This window comes from Notolepis coatsorum (assembly GCF_963971535.1).
Source record: "Notolepis coatsorum genome assembly, chromosome: 17".
NCBI lineage: Eukaryota > Metazoa > Chordata > Actinopteri > Aulopiformes > Paralepididae > Notolepis > Notolepis coatsorum.
This window is the reverse complement of record NC_140181.1, coordinates 79,494,324-79,510,319: the sequence shown is the minus strand read 5'-3', so window position 1 is coordinate 79,510,319 and position 15,996 is coordinate 79,494,324. Positions and strand designations below refer to the sequence as shown.

At 46.1% G+C, this 15,996-nt stretch overlaps 1 protein-coding gene across 1 annotated transcript in view; it reads right to left on the bottom strand.

Moving 5' to 3' along the window:
* Positions 1-7,021: 7,021 nt before the first annotated feature.
* The window catches only part of amt (aminomethyltransferase), a 43,027-nt gene continuing 34,052 nt past the window's right edge, over positions 7,022-15,996 (bottom strand). The window contains exon 9 of the mRNA XM_084332880.1: positions 7,022-9,918. Within this exon, the coding sequence (XP_084189006.1) occupies positions 9,743-9,918 (176 nt within the window). The 3' untranslated portion in view covers positions 7,022-9,742. The remainder of the gene's footprint in view (positions 9,919-15,996) is intronic.

Here is a 15,996-nt window from a genome sequence, read left to right as displayed (position 1 = left end):
CGACTGAGGAAGCTGGCCCATCTTGCCTGCCGACCGTTGAGGCGCCTGGAAGCGCGGATGAACGTCAGGTTCTTGTGGTCCGTCCAGATGGTAAAAGGCTCCTCGGCCCCCTCTAGCCAATGACGCCACTCCTCCAACGCAGCCACGACCGCCAGCAGCTCCCGATTGCCGGTGTCGTAGTTCCTCTCGGCAGGGAGGAACCGACGCGAGTAGAAGGCACAAGGATGTACCTTCTGGTCCGAAAGCGAACGTTGGGATAAGACAGCGCCCAGTCCAGTATCCGAGGCGTCCACCTCTACAATGAACTGTCTCTTGGGGTCAGGGTGGAGCAGGATAGGGGCGGAAGTGAACCTCTTCTTGAGGGAGCGGAACGCAGCACATGCCGCTGGGGACCAGTCGAACGGCAGAGCGGGAGAGGTCAGTCTGGTAAGTGGCTCCGCCACTTGACTGTAGTTCCGGATGAACCTTCGGTAGAAGTTGGCGAACCCGAGGAAACTCTGTAACTCCTTCCGAGTGGTGGGTTCAGGCCAATCCTCCACAGCTTGGATCTTGCGAGGATCCGCTCGGGTCAAGCCCTTCTCAACGATGAAGCCCAGGTAGTCGACGGAGTCGGAGTGGAAACGGCACTTCTCCGCCTTGACGAAGAGCCGATTGTGGAGGAGGCGCTCCAGCACACGGCGGACATGCTGGATGTGTTCCTCGAGGGTCCTGGAGAAGATGAGGATGTCGTCCAGGTACACCACCACGAACACCTCCAGCATGTCACGAAGGACGTCGTTCATGAGTGCCTGGAATACCGCCGGGGCGTTGGTGAGGCCGAACGGCATCACTAGGTACTCGTAGTGGCCCCTGGGGGTCTTGAAGGCGGTCTTCCATTCATCGCCCTCACGGATACGGACAAGATGGTAGGCACTCCGGAGGTCCAGCTTGGTGAAGACGGTAGCCTGGGTCAGTGGCTCGAAGGTGGAGTTCATGAGAGGTAGAGGGTACTTGTTCTTGATGGTGATCTCGTTGAGCTGGCGATAGTCGATGCAGGGTCGCAGGTCCCCATCCTTCTTCCCAACAAAGAAGAAACCGGCCGCCACCGGGGAGGAGGAAGGCCGAATGAGTCCTGCTTCCAATGACTCAGAGATGTACAGATCCATCGCCTTCTTCTCCGGAACGGTCAGACTGTAAAGGCGGCTGCCGGGAAGGGGAACCCCTTGGCGGAGGTTGATGGCGCAGTCGTAGGGGCGGTGAGGTGGAAGGGCCTGAGCCCTGGATTTACTAAAAACCTCCAAGAGGTCGTGGTACTCGGGAGGTATGGAAGAGAGGTCCGGAGGCGACTCACCAGCGGACCTCCGGGGCGGGGGACAGGAGGCCGCCTGCAGGCACAGGGCGTGACAGGAGTGACGTCATGCGTCCGGGGAATCCGGGGTACCTCAGGAGGTAACAGTCGGGTCCTCTCGCGCCTTCTCTCCTGGAGGCGTCCGTCGATGCGGATGACGAGGCTAAACAGGTCCTCGAGGGAGTCGGGCACCTCCCTGGTAGCGAGCTGGTCCCTGACCGCGTCACTGAGCCCCCTCAGGAAGGTTAGGCGAAGTGCAGGGTCGTTCCATCCACTCTCCACCGCCGCCAGTCGAAACTCCAGGACGTAGTCAGTCACCCCGCCGCTCCCCTGTCGGAAGGTCCCCAACCGGGCTCCAGGGTCCAGACCACGGGCTGGATGGTGGAACACTCTGCGGAGCTCCGCCACGAAGTCTGGATAGGAGAAAACAAAATCTGCATCCATTGCCCAGGAGGAAGTGACCCACTGGGCAGCCCGGCCTGAAAGCAAGTTTGTCATATAGGCCACTTGGGACCCTCTAGCAGTAAATCGGCTTGGTTGATGACGGAAAACCAACTCACATTGCATGATGAATGTGGCACACTCCTCGGGATTGCCGTCGAACAGCCGTGGGACGGAGAGACGGGGTTCCCGAGGTGCGGGATCGGGGTACGTGGGAACTGCTGGGGCTGCGGGGAATGCTCCTGAAGGAAGTGAGGGGAGTAAAGCGTTAACGGTGTCGCTCAGCGAGTGAAGCTGAACGAGAATACCAGATTGTTGTCCTGCCAGAGCGGCCAGTGACCCTTGAATAGGCTGGACTTGTTCCCTGAGATCCTGCACCGCAGCCGCAGCCCTCTCTAGTTGGTGACTGTGATCCTTGGTCAACTCGATCTGATTAGCTAGTGCGGTTCTGACCCTCTCTGTGTCGGCTGGGGTCGTCATTTTGGTTGGATCGTAATGTTATGGTTTGACACCGACCCCAAACGCAACGACACAAGAGAGTAGGATTCAGAGTTGCCAAAAACAAGGGCTTGTTTATTTACACAAAATAAACAGCATAGAACTGGTAGAGTTCAAACAAAGACTGGAATACAAGCAAGGATGAATGTTGCTGCTCTGCAGCTTCTCCCGGGATGGTAGTCTGGGGAAGCAGACGATGACGTCAGAGCCGCTCTGCAGACTTCTCTCGGCAGAATCTCCGAGGTGGTTGCGGGACCGAGAGGGAGAGAGGGAGCGAGTTAGCTCAGAGTGCAGTTGGAACAGAGCAGGTGACAGGAGAGGTGACTTGTACCCAAAAACAGAGTTATCCAAGTGACTGAATCTTCGGTGTATATACACACTGTGAGTAACGTTCCAAACACAATCCCACGTGATAGAAATCTTCGGTGCAAAATAAACACTGTGAGCGAAGTCCCAAAATACAAATCCAAGTGATAATATCTTCGGTGTGTAAACACACAGTGGGCGATGTTAGGCCAAAATATTATCCCAATGAAACAATCCAAAAAGGGCTAAACGCTGGGTGAGTGACTGTCTGATAAAGCAGGAAATCTTCAGTGTTATATAACACACGAAAAACGGAATAGGATCAAAGACAGTCATAAAAACTCACCCAGGCGCTGTGCGTAAAGAGCGTTGGAAACAGAACGGAGCGAGCGCGTCGCCACGGGAATAGGGTGTCCAAGAGGAATGCTTCTTGAATATCCTGGAGGCAAAGCACAGGGAAAAAACAGCAGGCAAGGCAGGAACGGCGAATGCAACTGAAATATCAAAACGATCCAACAAAACTTGAATGGGGAAACAGGGTATAAATAATCAGGGAATGCTTAATTGACAAGCAGTGACAGCTGAGGGATGTGATTGACAAGCGTGTGGTTGGGGGAGAACCAATCAACGACGTCTATGGGAAGAAGCGTGTGAATAGGGGAATGCAATGATTAACAGAAAACTAAAGGAAACAGAGCGAGTAGGCTTAAAGGAACAGAGCGAGTAAGTGAGCAATGGACAAAAACCTCACACAAGCACCCTTTAGCCAATTGGCATGAACACACACACACACACACTTGACCTCTATGCCAAATTCCAACCTCCTAGGGCGAAACTGTGGCCGCTAGAGGGTGGGGACATCTTTGTGGACATAATATAGAGCTGCTGGTCACAGCTGAAAAAAGGCTAGTATGTAATGAATGTGTAACAACATTTCTGTTGTTCTGTAAAGTAATTCAGAACTGCAATTGTTACCCTTGTGCACCCCTAGTCGCTTTTTCTACTTTTTTGAAATATTTTGAGTGTGTGTGTGAGCACAGCGGTGTCTGTGTTTATTATTATTTCATGAAATTGGGTAAATATCTTAATTTTACATATATGTTCATTGTGTGAAAAGCTTATAACATGAAACACTCTAGAAATAGTAGTTACAGATTTAGTGACTCGTTCACCCCTAGTTACTTTTTCTACTCCCATCCACTTCAACGTTAAAACGGCATTTTTAAGCATTTTTAAATCTGCTCTTATTCGTTCAATTCTCTCTATATCTTGCCATCCTTTGCATATTCCACGAGATAAGGACCTTGTAATTGCCGGGATGTGCTGTTACCGATGTAAAACTCATGGTGGCGTCATCGCTCCACAGATAACTTTGCCACAAGTCAGGGGGAGGTGAATTAGGCTGAAGCGGGCTGCTGGTGATTGAAACTCGGCACACAGGTTTTGTGGTGGTGGGGGGGGGGGGGCGAGTGGATTTTCAAGACAGAACCAGAGGCGAACCGGACCGCGCCGTCCACAGCGCGCCACACGCCGAAAAACAAGACCCCCATAGCCGGCACGCGCCAACGAGGAAGTGTACTGCGCGGATCACCTCTGGTTCTTGTTTCACCAGCGAGCCGGGCCGAATATTCCTGCCGGAGCAGCACATCGACGCGCCCGGAGCATAATGCAGGTCAGTTGACCACTTGGTAAAGTTTCGCCTCAACGCCGTTTCTGGTCGAACTAGTCATCGAATCTTTAATATTTTTTTTTATTCGTATTCAGAGGTAATTCGTCGAGATATTTCTAATTGGTATTTATCAAAAAGAAATATTAGAAATATGGTCAAACAACATGTATCCGTTTTTTTCGAACTGCTGAGCGCTTCGTAACGTTCGCCTCAACGCCGTTTCTGGTCGAACTAGTCATCGAATCTTTAATATTTTTTTTGATTCGTATTCAGAGGTAATTCGTCGAGATATTTCTAATTGGTATTTATCAAAAATAAATATTAGAAATATGGTCAAAAACAACATGTATCCGTTTCTTTTGAACCGCCCTCGCAGTTGACCACTTGGTAAAGTTTCGCCTCAACTCCGTTTCTGGTCGAACTAGTCATCGAATCTTTAATATTTTTTTTAATTCGTATTCAGAGGTAATTCGTCGAGATATTTCTAATTGGTATGGTCAAAACAAACATTTATCCGTCTTTTTCGATGAAAAACTCCGTGGTGGTGGGGGGGGGGTGACTCGGGGAGTGAGTGGATTTTCAAGACAGAACCTTCGCCTCAACGCCGTTTCTGGTCGAACTAGTCATCGAATCTTTAATATTTTTTTTTATTCGTATTCAGAGGTAATTCGTCGAGATATTTCTAATTGGTATTTATCAAAAATAAATATTAGAAATATGGTCAAAAACAACATGTATCCGTTTCTTTTGAACCGCCCTCGCAGTTGACCACTTGGTAAAGTTTCGCCTCAACTCCGTTTCTGGTCGAACTAGTCATTGAATCTTTAATATTTCTTTTGATTCGTATTCAGAGGTAATTCGTCGAGATATTTCTAATTGGTATTTATCAAAAATAAATATTGGAAATATGGTCAAAAACAACATTTATCCGTCTTTTTCGATGAAAATTTTTTTTTTTTCAATAAAAACTGGCGTGGTATCAAACAAACACTAATTTAAGTGGTTAAAATTCGAAAATATGTGTAATTTTTTACAGATATCTTGAGAATAGGCTATGAATGTTAAACATGGGTAAAAAAATGTTTTAAAAATAGTAAACAGTTAAAATTATATGGCTTTAAACATGATGTATCTTTTCCTCTCCCTTAAGCCCAGTGAGCTCCCTCATCGTTAGGACAGCACAATTAATAAGGGGGAAAAGGCGTAGGAGTATATGAGGACAGTAATAAACATCTGAAATACTGCTGTGCTGAAGCACTTCGTTTTTTACCCTTTTTGTATCAACCATATTAACATCTAAAATACTGGATTGATACGTGTATTTTATGTGTATCTGCCAATTTCATGATTCTGTCTATTTTATGTGTATCAGTGACAATCAAACTGTAAACAAAGAGGCTGATTAAGATGTTAGATCCTAATATGAAAGATTATGTGCTATGCCTTATCTTGACTTTGTCTATTTTATGCTCATTTGATGCTTATTTTATACCAAATGTTATGTCTGCACTTTATGCATTGCTCTTGATCTGCCAATCCTGTGCTCATTTGATGCCTGTCTTTTTTTACTGCTGTGAAGCACTTTGAGCTGCAATTATTGTATGAAAGGTGCTATACAAATACAGTTTATTATTATTATTATGTTAAATGCATGTGGTTAATAAGGGCATTATTTAAAACAATTGTAATTGCACCTTTAACGATTCTGTCTCTTTAGATTGTTTGTATGGACGGTTTCAGTGTAATTGTGTTGCTAGGTAACAGCTTGAACCTTATGTTTATTCCCTGGTAGATTTGATATTAGCAGAGACATTTAAAAAGCTTACCAGGTCCTTCTCACTTCCTGCAATTTGTCATGTGAGCTACACAAGGTTGGCTGCCCCCTGACCTTAGGAGTCTATAGAGCGGGCACAGACTCCATTCACCCCCAATGACACATGTAGAGGTTTTGGTTGTACAGTATGTGGATATTGTTTTCTTTACCATAGGAATCAAGGTGTTCCCATACAAGTTAAAGGTGTTTTTTGACACTAAATCTATTTTCCTGACCTGTCGATCCAGCAAAAACATGTTTGTTTGAGACGTGTCCAGCAATCTCAGTGATGACGATATCGCCAGTGTAAAGGTCCCAACCACTTAGGAGACCCGGAACCAATCCATTTTGACCCCGTTGGCACTGCTTTGAATGCATTATCTTTTCTTATCTACCATCTTTGATCAGCAGACACTGCAACAGGAAGTAAACTCCATTTAGAATGTTTATGTTGTCAAGTTGAAGCCTCCTATCTGACGCTTGATTCTTCTCTCAGACCAACACGGTATTGTGGCTGTTACTAGCCTATTTTGTTTCTTGGAGAAGCCAGCGTATTACTACGCATTGGGGGGCAACTAGCTAACTAGTTCCAAGATATTGCATCAGTCTAAGAGAATAATCAAGCATTCTGTTGTGGATGGTTAAAACATTTGCTTGCATGCTGTGGTGTGTGGATTAAATGTTTTCTGTTACCCTGTGTGCTGCCTCTCTGAATGTCTCCATAAGTCAGCTAATGGCTATGCATTGATTGTACTACTGGCCAGTATTTAATACCGCTTTTAGTAAAAAATTATAAAATCTGAACTATCCCTTTAAGGCCCAAGATACGGGTGGGTGATATGGCCAAAATATCATCACAATATTTCTACACATTTTCACAATTCATGATATACATGTATCGAACCAGCTGGTAACAATATAGTACTTGAATTACAGCTTTTAATAGGTGTACAATTATTATGTTTTTTTTAATGATTACAAACATTTGAGCTTATCAAACACAAGCTGCCTAACAGTAATGTATCAGCATCAGGAGTGTCAGAGCGGCTGTGGCAGCAGCTATGAATATAAATGAAGCGTGGATTGTGCAAGAATAGAACATCATCTCCCCGTGAAATACAATTTGAACCGTTGGCGATCTAAGATTGTCAACCATCTGTAGTGTGGTAGTGAAAGGGTTAACCGTCTGTAGTGTGGTTGTGAAAGGGTTAACCGTCTGTAGTGTGGTAGTGAAAGGGTTAACCGTCTGTAGTGTGGTTGTGAAAGGAACCATCAAGATGAGAGAAAAAAAATATTCAATAGAAAACACATTTTCTAATGATGTGTAATTCATTTCAAATATCTGATTACATGGGGGTGAAATCTGAAATGGAAGTTAGAGAAACATTAAATCCTTCAATCCACAAAAGTACAAACCCTATTCAGCCACACAGTTGGTCTTTTTACAGCAGGGTAAAAAGTTGGTTGACAATACAACCAACAAATGACAACATATAAATTAGTAGCATTATTTAAATATAAAAAATCTACATAATTACTTTGATAAATTAAGGCATTCAGCAGTGCATAGTCCAAAACTATATTATTTGGTGAAATGAAAAGTATCAATACATTATAGTTGCAGTAGTAGGACACAGAAGATAAAGGCCAGTTAACAACAGTAGAAGAGCAGCAAAGAGTCGTTACACCATAGAACTGAATGGGAGAGACTTTCCTCGTCACGGTAACGTCCTGCGGTACACCCAAGAAGGCTGCCATCCAATTCAATAATGTTGTCATGAAAATTTGCTTTTCACAGCAGCCATTTTGACTCGTCATAGATGGGTAAACTTACAAAAGGTGTATCAGGAGATACAGAATATTCATTCTTCTTTATAGATATAGAATATTTGATATATTATTATTATTATTATTATTATTATTATTATTATTATTATTATTATTATTATTATTATTATTATTATATAATCTATGGTTACACCTTTGTTCACCCATCTATGACACGTCAACATGGCTACTATGAAGAGAGCAGTGAGAACTCAAATTCAAGAAAGTGGACCTAAAATGTGAATGGACATTCTAGCCATTACATTTCAGTGCATTACACCTGTACCCTAAGCTTTGTTTACTGTAAGGTACAAGATGTTGTAAATAGCCTGGTTTCCCCCAAAGATAATGTTTGCTTTTCTGCATGCATTGTAAATAGTTTGATTGACTGCCCCGTTGAGGAAAACCAGCTAATGATTAAATTAAATTTGGTCCCATAATACTATCTCAGTAATAATAATACAATAGACACAATACAGCAGTGGTGTAGTCACAGTTAAGGAGCTTTACATACAGTGTGATCCCAACGTTTCTATAATTATGCCGACGGTAATTAGACTCATACTAGACAGGGTTGTGCTCAAATAAATTTCGATTAAAAATGTAAACAGATATTGTGATTCATTGGCTAATGATAGAATCTTCATTCTCACTTGTTTCTTAATATATGGATATGACAACCTTCTCATAACAAAGGTTTTCCAATATTAGACATTTTAATAAAACCCCACTTCCTGAATTGAGTGAATTGGAGTCAACCTGCTCATAGGTGAGTGTACAGTATACTCTCAAAATCAGTGCTTTTCAAAACTGTGGATCGGGACCCACGTGTGAGTCTGGGGAAGATAAAAATGGATCCCCAGATTCTTCCTCTGGAAGTAGTATCATATGAATTTAAACTCCACTGAAAAGTAGACATGCAGAACAAAACACAGTATGCTAGTAGTTTAGCAGCAGTCTAAAGGCAAATGTTGTTCTGTTAGACTAGCCTACACGATAATCTGCCTAATTTAGTCGTAAGAAAACAACTCCTTGTTCTAAACACCCAGAGAAAGAGGCGGGTATACAACGTACACCCTTGACTTCACCACTCCAAAAAAGGTCCGTGTCTCGACGGCGGGTGCACCAGCATCAAAACAACCATTTGGAATCATCTCATTTTGGTCCAGATTGGTTAATATCATCATTAGTAAACATCTATTCAACACAATTGTCAAAATTCGATAGACTGTTTTACATCCAGAATTCTTGTAAAATCTAAGATCTCACTCTCTCTCTCCCTTCCACACCACACACACACACACACACACACACACACACACACACACACACACACACACACACACACACACACACACACACACACACACACACAGCTATATTAAAACATTGTGTCATTCTTGTGTTTATGTAGCCAGGGTTATTTTGCAGAGCGTAGGGGACAATCCGTCTTTAGCAAGGACCTCTTGCAGGCGGGTGTCTAAATGTGTAATGGAGTTGAGACCAGGGAATAATAAACTCACACTGGTGTGTCATCGCTGGAAGTAAACACAAGGGGGCAGCATGGCTGAACACGCAAATAGTCTCAGCATGGAATGTATAAGCCTGCTCCAGTGTGTGTGTGTCTGTGTGAGTGTGAGTGTGTGTTGCGTATGTCTTTGTGTTTATGTGTACGTGTGTGTCTCCTTGTGCGATTGTGTGTTGTGCATGTGAGTGTATGTCTTTGTGTTTATGTGTATGTGTGTCTCCTTGTGCGATTGTGTGTTGTGCATGTGTGTGCATGCTTTTGTTTGTGTCTCATTGTGAGTGTGTGTTGTGCACGTGTGCGTATGTCTTTGTGTTTATGTGTACATGTGCTCTCCTAGCCAGTGTAGTAGTTGGTGGGTACGAAGGGCATCTTGGTGACGACGGCGGGCAGCGACTTCTTCCTGACCTCCACCTGCAGGGCCGTCCCGTTCTTGGCGAACGCAGCGTCCACGTAACCCATGGCAACGTTCTGCTTCAGGCAGGGGGAGGGGCAGCCGCTGGTCACCTCACCTGGGGCAACAGGAAAATACAACACAATAAAAATCAGACACAATAATAAAGGAGATAAGACTAAGAGAAGAGAAATAAATATGAATAATAAATGTTTCACATAATATGATGTTGCATAACCAGACCTTTATCCGGTTCAGGAGAAAAGGGTCTGGATGTTAGCTAACGTTTATCCTCTGTGTCCCCAGTGGAACACAGACAATGATGTGGGGATGCAGGTTGTGTGTGAAGGGTAAGGAGTTCCCTCTTCATCACTCACAAAACAACCAGAGTTCACTCTCTTCATCACTCACAAAACAACCAGAGTTCCCTCTCTTCATCACCCACTCACAAAACAACCAGAGTTCCCTCTCTTCATCACCCACTCACAAAACAACCAGAGTTCCCTCTCTTCATCACCCACTCACAAAACAACCAGAGTTCCCTCTCTTCATCACTCACAAAAACAACCAGAGTTCACTCTCTTCATCACTCACAAAACAACCAGAGTTCACTCTCTTCATCACTCACAAAACAACCAGAGTTCCCTCTCTTCATCACCCACTCACAAAACAACCAGAGTTCCCTCTCTTCATCACCCACTCACAAAACAACCAGAGTTCCCTCTCTTCATCACCCACTCACAAAACAACCAGAGTTCCCTCTCTTCATCACTCACAAAAACAACCAGAGTTCACTCTCTTCATCACTCACAAAAACAACCAGAGTTCCCTCTCTTTATCACTCACAAAAACAACCAGTTCCCTCTCTTCATCACTCACAAAAACAACCAGAGTTCACTCTCTTCATCACTCACAAAAACAACCAGAGTTCCCTCTCCTCATCACCCACTCACAAAAACAACCAGAATTCACTCTCTTCATCACTCACAAAACAACCAGAGTTCCCCCTCTTCATCACACAAAAACAACCAGAGTTCCCTCTCTTCATCACTCACAAAAACAACTAGAGTTCACTCTCTTCATCACTCACAAAAACAACCAGAGTTCCCTCTCTTCATCACTCACAAAAACAACCAGAGTTCCCTCTCTTCATCACTCACAAAAACAACCAGAGTTCACTCTCTTCATCACTCACAAAAACAACTAGAGTTCCCTCTCTTCATCACTCACAAAAACAACCAGAGTTCCCTCTTCATCACTCACAAAACAACCAGAGTTCCCTCTCTTCATCACTCACAAAAACAACTAGAGTTCCCTCTCTTCATCACTCACAAAACAACCAGAGTTCACTCTCTTCATCACTCACAAAAACAACAAGAGTTCCCCCTCTTCATCACTCACAAAACAACCAGAGTTCACTCTCTTCATCACTCACAAAAACAACTAGAGTTCCCTCTCTTCATCACTCACAAAAACAACCAGAGTTCCCTCTCTTCATCACTCACAAAACAACTAGAGTTCCCTCTCTTCCTCACTCACAAAACAACCAGAGTTCCCCCTCTTCATCACACAAAAACAACCAGAGTTCCCTCTCTTCATCACTCACAAAAACAACTAGAGTTCACTCTCTTCATCACTCACAAAAACAACCAGAGTTCCCTCTCTTCATCACTCACAAAAACAACCAGAGTTCCCTCTCTTCATCACTCACAAAAACAAACTAGAGTTCCCTCTCTTCATCACTCACAAAAACAACTAGAGTTCCCTCTCTTCATCACTCACAAAAACAACCAGAGTTCACTCTCTTCATCACTCACAAAAACAACTAGAGTTCCCTCTCTTCATCACTCACAAAAACAACCAGAGTTCCCTCTTCATCACTCACAAAACAACCAGAGTTCCCTCTCTTCATCACTCACAAAAACAACCAGAGTTCCCTCTCTTCATCACTCACAAAACAACTAGAGTTCACTCTCTTCATCACTCACAAAAACAACCAGAGTTCCCTCTCTTCATCACTCACAAAAACAACCAGAGTTCACTCTCTTCATCACTCACAAAAACAACCAGAGTTCACTCTCTTCATCACTCACAAAACAACCAGAGTTCACTCTCTTCATCACTCACAAAAACAACCAGAGTTCACTCTCTTCATCACTCACAAAAACAACCAGAGTTCACTCTCTTCATCACTCACAAAACAACCAGAGTTGTTTGTGTCTCATTGTGAGTGTGTGTTGTGCACGTGTGCGTATGTCTGTGTAACTATAGGGTCCAGCTGTAGCGTCGCGGGTGTATATATGAATTATGAATGCCATGGCGAAAAAATTAAATATTGATCTAAAAAACGCTGGACAGCGATATTGGCAGAATGCGCATGGCGGCCAATAACGCTGGAGAAAGTGTTAACGTTTTTGGTGGAGAAAGTGTTAAGATCATCTCCTTTGTGTTGTTGTTGTTTACTTTTAATTTTGTCTTGCTTATTTTAACTGTTACTCGTAGATACCCACACTTGACGAGGTTGTTTAGTTGAAGAAAGTTGATACGTGTTTAAATTGATTCAACCTCAATTATTTTACAAGTTTTAAATAAAGGTTTGATGATGATGATTATTATTATGACGATTCAAAGAGGAGTTATTCTCTGACCTATGACCTCTCGGTCTTAAATAATTTGTCTGACAGGGGCGGCTACGTGGCGTAGTGGGGCAAGGGGAGATGCTGGGCTTGCCTGTTCGAGCCCAGCGCTCCACATTGCTTTCAGTTTAGCTGGTCGTTCATACTAATACACATTGGCCGTATTAGGGGGTGGGAAACTGATGGGTGGGGATCGGGCGTTGTGGACAGCGACTCCTACAGGTCGGTTGGTGCGCCTGCGCAGTAGAATCAGGAAGTGTTGGGGGCAGCGTGAGCCTCCCACGCATTACTCCTCGCCACTGAGAGATCGAGCTGCGCAGGTGAAAAGATGCGACTGCTGTTACCTCAAGTACCGGAGGGGGCTTGTGCTATGTATGACTTAGTCCACATTGCAGCCGGCTTGTGGGAGGCAAGAAACAGCGTTCGTGACAGGGGAGGGTTGAATTGGATGATACGAAATTGGGATGGGAGAAAATATAGAAAATGGGAGAAAAAGTGGATACAAAAAAAAAGAAAATTGTCTGACAGGAGGACAGAGACCAGACCAATAGTTACAGTATGTCCAGAACAGTGTCCTCAACTCAACACATCACCCCAGTCCTCCACTCCCTTCACTGGCTGCCAATAAACCAGCAGATAAACTTTAAGGTTCTCCTGCTGGTCTACAAGGCCATTAACCACTCCGGCCCGGCCTACAGTACCTCCAGGACCTCCTCTCCCCTCAACCTGCATCTAGGTCACTTAGGTCTGGCAGCCAAAACCTTCTCGTCATGCCACGCGCCAGGCTGTCAACCATGGGGCACCGTGGTTTTTCCACACTGGGGCCACGCCTGTGGAATCAGCTGCCAGGATCCATCAAGGCCTCAAGACTCCTTTGCTGCCTTCAAGGCCAGCCTGAAGACTCATTTATTTTACTCTGCCTTCCACTAAGGCCTGTTTCTACTGCTCCTATGTTTTTACTTTTAACCTTTTATTTTCCCTTTAGCTGTGAAGCAACTTGAGATCACGTTTGAGTTTTCTATATAAATTAAATGTATTATTATTATGAATAATAATAATAATAAGACACAGGCCTTAACCCTTTCACTACCACACTGCAGAAGGTTAACCCTTTCACTACCACACTACAGAAGGTTAACCTTTCACTACCACACTACAGAAGGTTAACCTTTCACTACCACACTGCAGGTTAACCTTTCACTACCACACTACAGAAGGTTCTGTATCGTTAGGGGCTCAGCTTGGCTTCGCCTTCTGCACTATCTCGCGTACGTGCACGCGTACTGAATAAACCACAAATGTACCTCTAATACCAGTATTAGTCTGACCACACCCCTCATCAGCTTACCTTCATAAGCAGGTGTGTGGTCACCTGCTCTCCTCCTTCTCGCTTTCACCACAAGGAAGTGCCTCGGTAGTACCCCACTTGACGTGTCGTTGATAAGTTGAAAAGAGTTGTGACTAGGTTTACATTGTGCCTAACCTTTTTCTTCTCTCACTTGTTTATATAAGAAAAAGGTTTGGGTCATAATGTATTCCGCGGAGAGTAGACCCGCTAGACCTACTCTTCACCACCGATTCTCCATTCCCGCCTCCGTCGTGCGTTCCGGTGCTGGGCTGTTGCCACTCTCGTGGTTGCCGACCCAGCCCGGGAGACTGCCGGTGGATAGTTTTCCTCACCGACGAGCCGAGGGTTCGGAGCCGTCGCTCCGGCGATGGCCTGATCTCGACTCTGGTTCCTCTGTTTCTGGGGAATCGCCCGTTGATGAACGGGGGATTGTCTTAGAGCCAGGGGATTTGCGACGAAAACTTTTTGCGTCTGCTCGCTCACGTCGTCACATGGTGGCGTGCAGACGCGAACGGCCTGGGTTTGGGGAATTGCTGGAGACCAGCGAGGCCGCGTCCGACTCTGGATTTCTGATGGAAACTGAAGACTTCATGGAGGAGGCGGACGGGTTCTTGTATGATGGTCCCGTGGAGGAGAGTATCCCTCCTCCGGAGACCCCGGGGTGGGGGGAAATGGCTCCACGGGGCGCCTTGTTCGAGGATGTCGGGGAACCACCTTGGCCTCATCAACAGGATGCCCTACTGTCGGCCGCATCGGATTGTGGCTCCTTGACCAGTCGCAGCCTGCTGTATGCGAGGGATGCGGGGTCGGTGGAGGAGGGTCCGCAGGGGGAACTGCGGGCCTTGTTTCCCGAGCTCATGGCGGTAGCCGCCGCTGCAAACGGTGTGCCGCTGCCGCAGCCATTGCCTGCTCCTGTCCCTGATGACCTCATAGGCCATCCCTGGCAGCGTCCCCCGGTGAGAGGGGTGGACGTTGTCTACCCATTTTTCCCATCGATGGGGGCCTATGTTCGTCGGGGCCAGGCGGTCTCCAACATCATGGGACTGACTCCCGCCTACGTACCAGTTACGCGGGTGTCGGGGTTGGTCAAAGGTATGGGGGAGGGCGTACCTCGGCTTGACAATCCGATGGCCGCGCTCCTCTGTCCGGATATGGTGTGGGAGCCCCTATGCAAGCCGGTCCTCCAGGGGAGGTCGGCTAGGCGATTGGCTTATTGGGGTGACCAGTCATTTATCGCCGGTACACAGTCGCTGGCTGCGGCTTCTAACATCGCCCACCTGGCTAGATTTGTATCGGGGATAATGACGGGCGGCGCGGATCTGAACGAGGTGAGGTGCGATCAGATCACCCAGGCTGCGGGAGCTGTGCTGCACCTCTCCCAGGTGCTAGCCATAGCCATGGGTAAAGTGCGCGCCCTGGCCACCCTGGGCCAGCGTCACCTTTGGCTGGAGCAGGCTCGTGTACCTGAGAAGAAGAGAGCCCCTCTTCTGACGGCCGACCTCTCCGACGCTGGCCTGTTCGGGAAGGCCCTGCTATTGATGACCTCAACATGCAGAGAGATGGCAGAGGAGAGATCCATCCTCCAACCCCATTTTCCGCCTCCCGTCCTTGCCGGTGGGGGCAGAAGGCTTCCGCGACGTCGAGCTGTCTCCGTCGCCGCTACCACTGCTCCCGCCGCCGCTGCTGGCCCTGCCAAGAGGGCTAGGAGACGAGGCGACGCTTCAGCCACCGCCGGCCCATCCCAGACCGGAGGAGACGGTAGGGAACGTCGTGTCCAGCAGACTGTAAACTACCGTCCCTCCGGGGCTCCCCGGGGTGGCCAGACTCGAGCGGCGCGAGGTGGCAGGCGCCGCTGAGTGACTTTTCCCCCTCTGTGTCCCCTCCTCTACACCCTCCCCGGCCCCCCTATGATTTTGTGCCTTGATCACATATTATTTATTTAATAAAAAAGTTCCCTGATATAAGGGGGACTGTGGTTGGCCGAACAAACTGTGTGTTTCTTCAATACAAATCATGTGGTGGGGTTGTGTTTTATGAATCTACCCTGTTACGTTGGGGGAATGAGTTGTGTTGTGTTACGAGTTTTTAAGCAAGGTCTGCAACTTACACTCGGTAATAGGTTCTATTAGCTTGATGCTCCACATGCAATTAGAACTGGTGATATTCCATTGCTTTAACTAAGTATGTGTTCACAACGCTGTGTTGTTAGTTG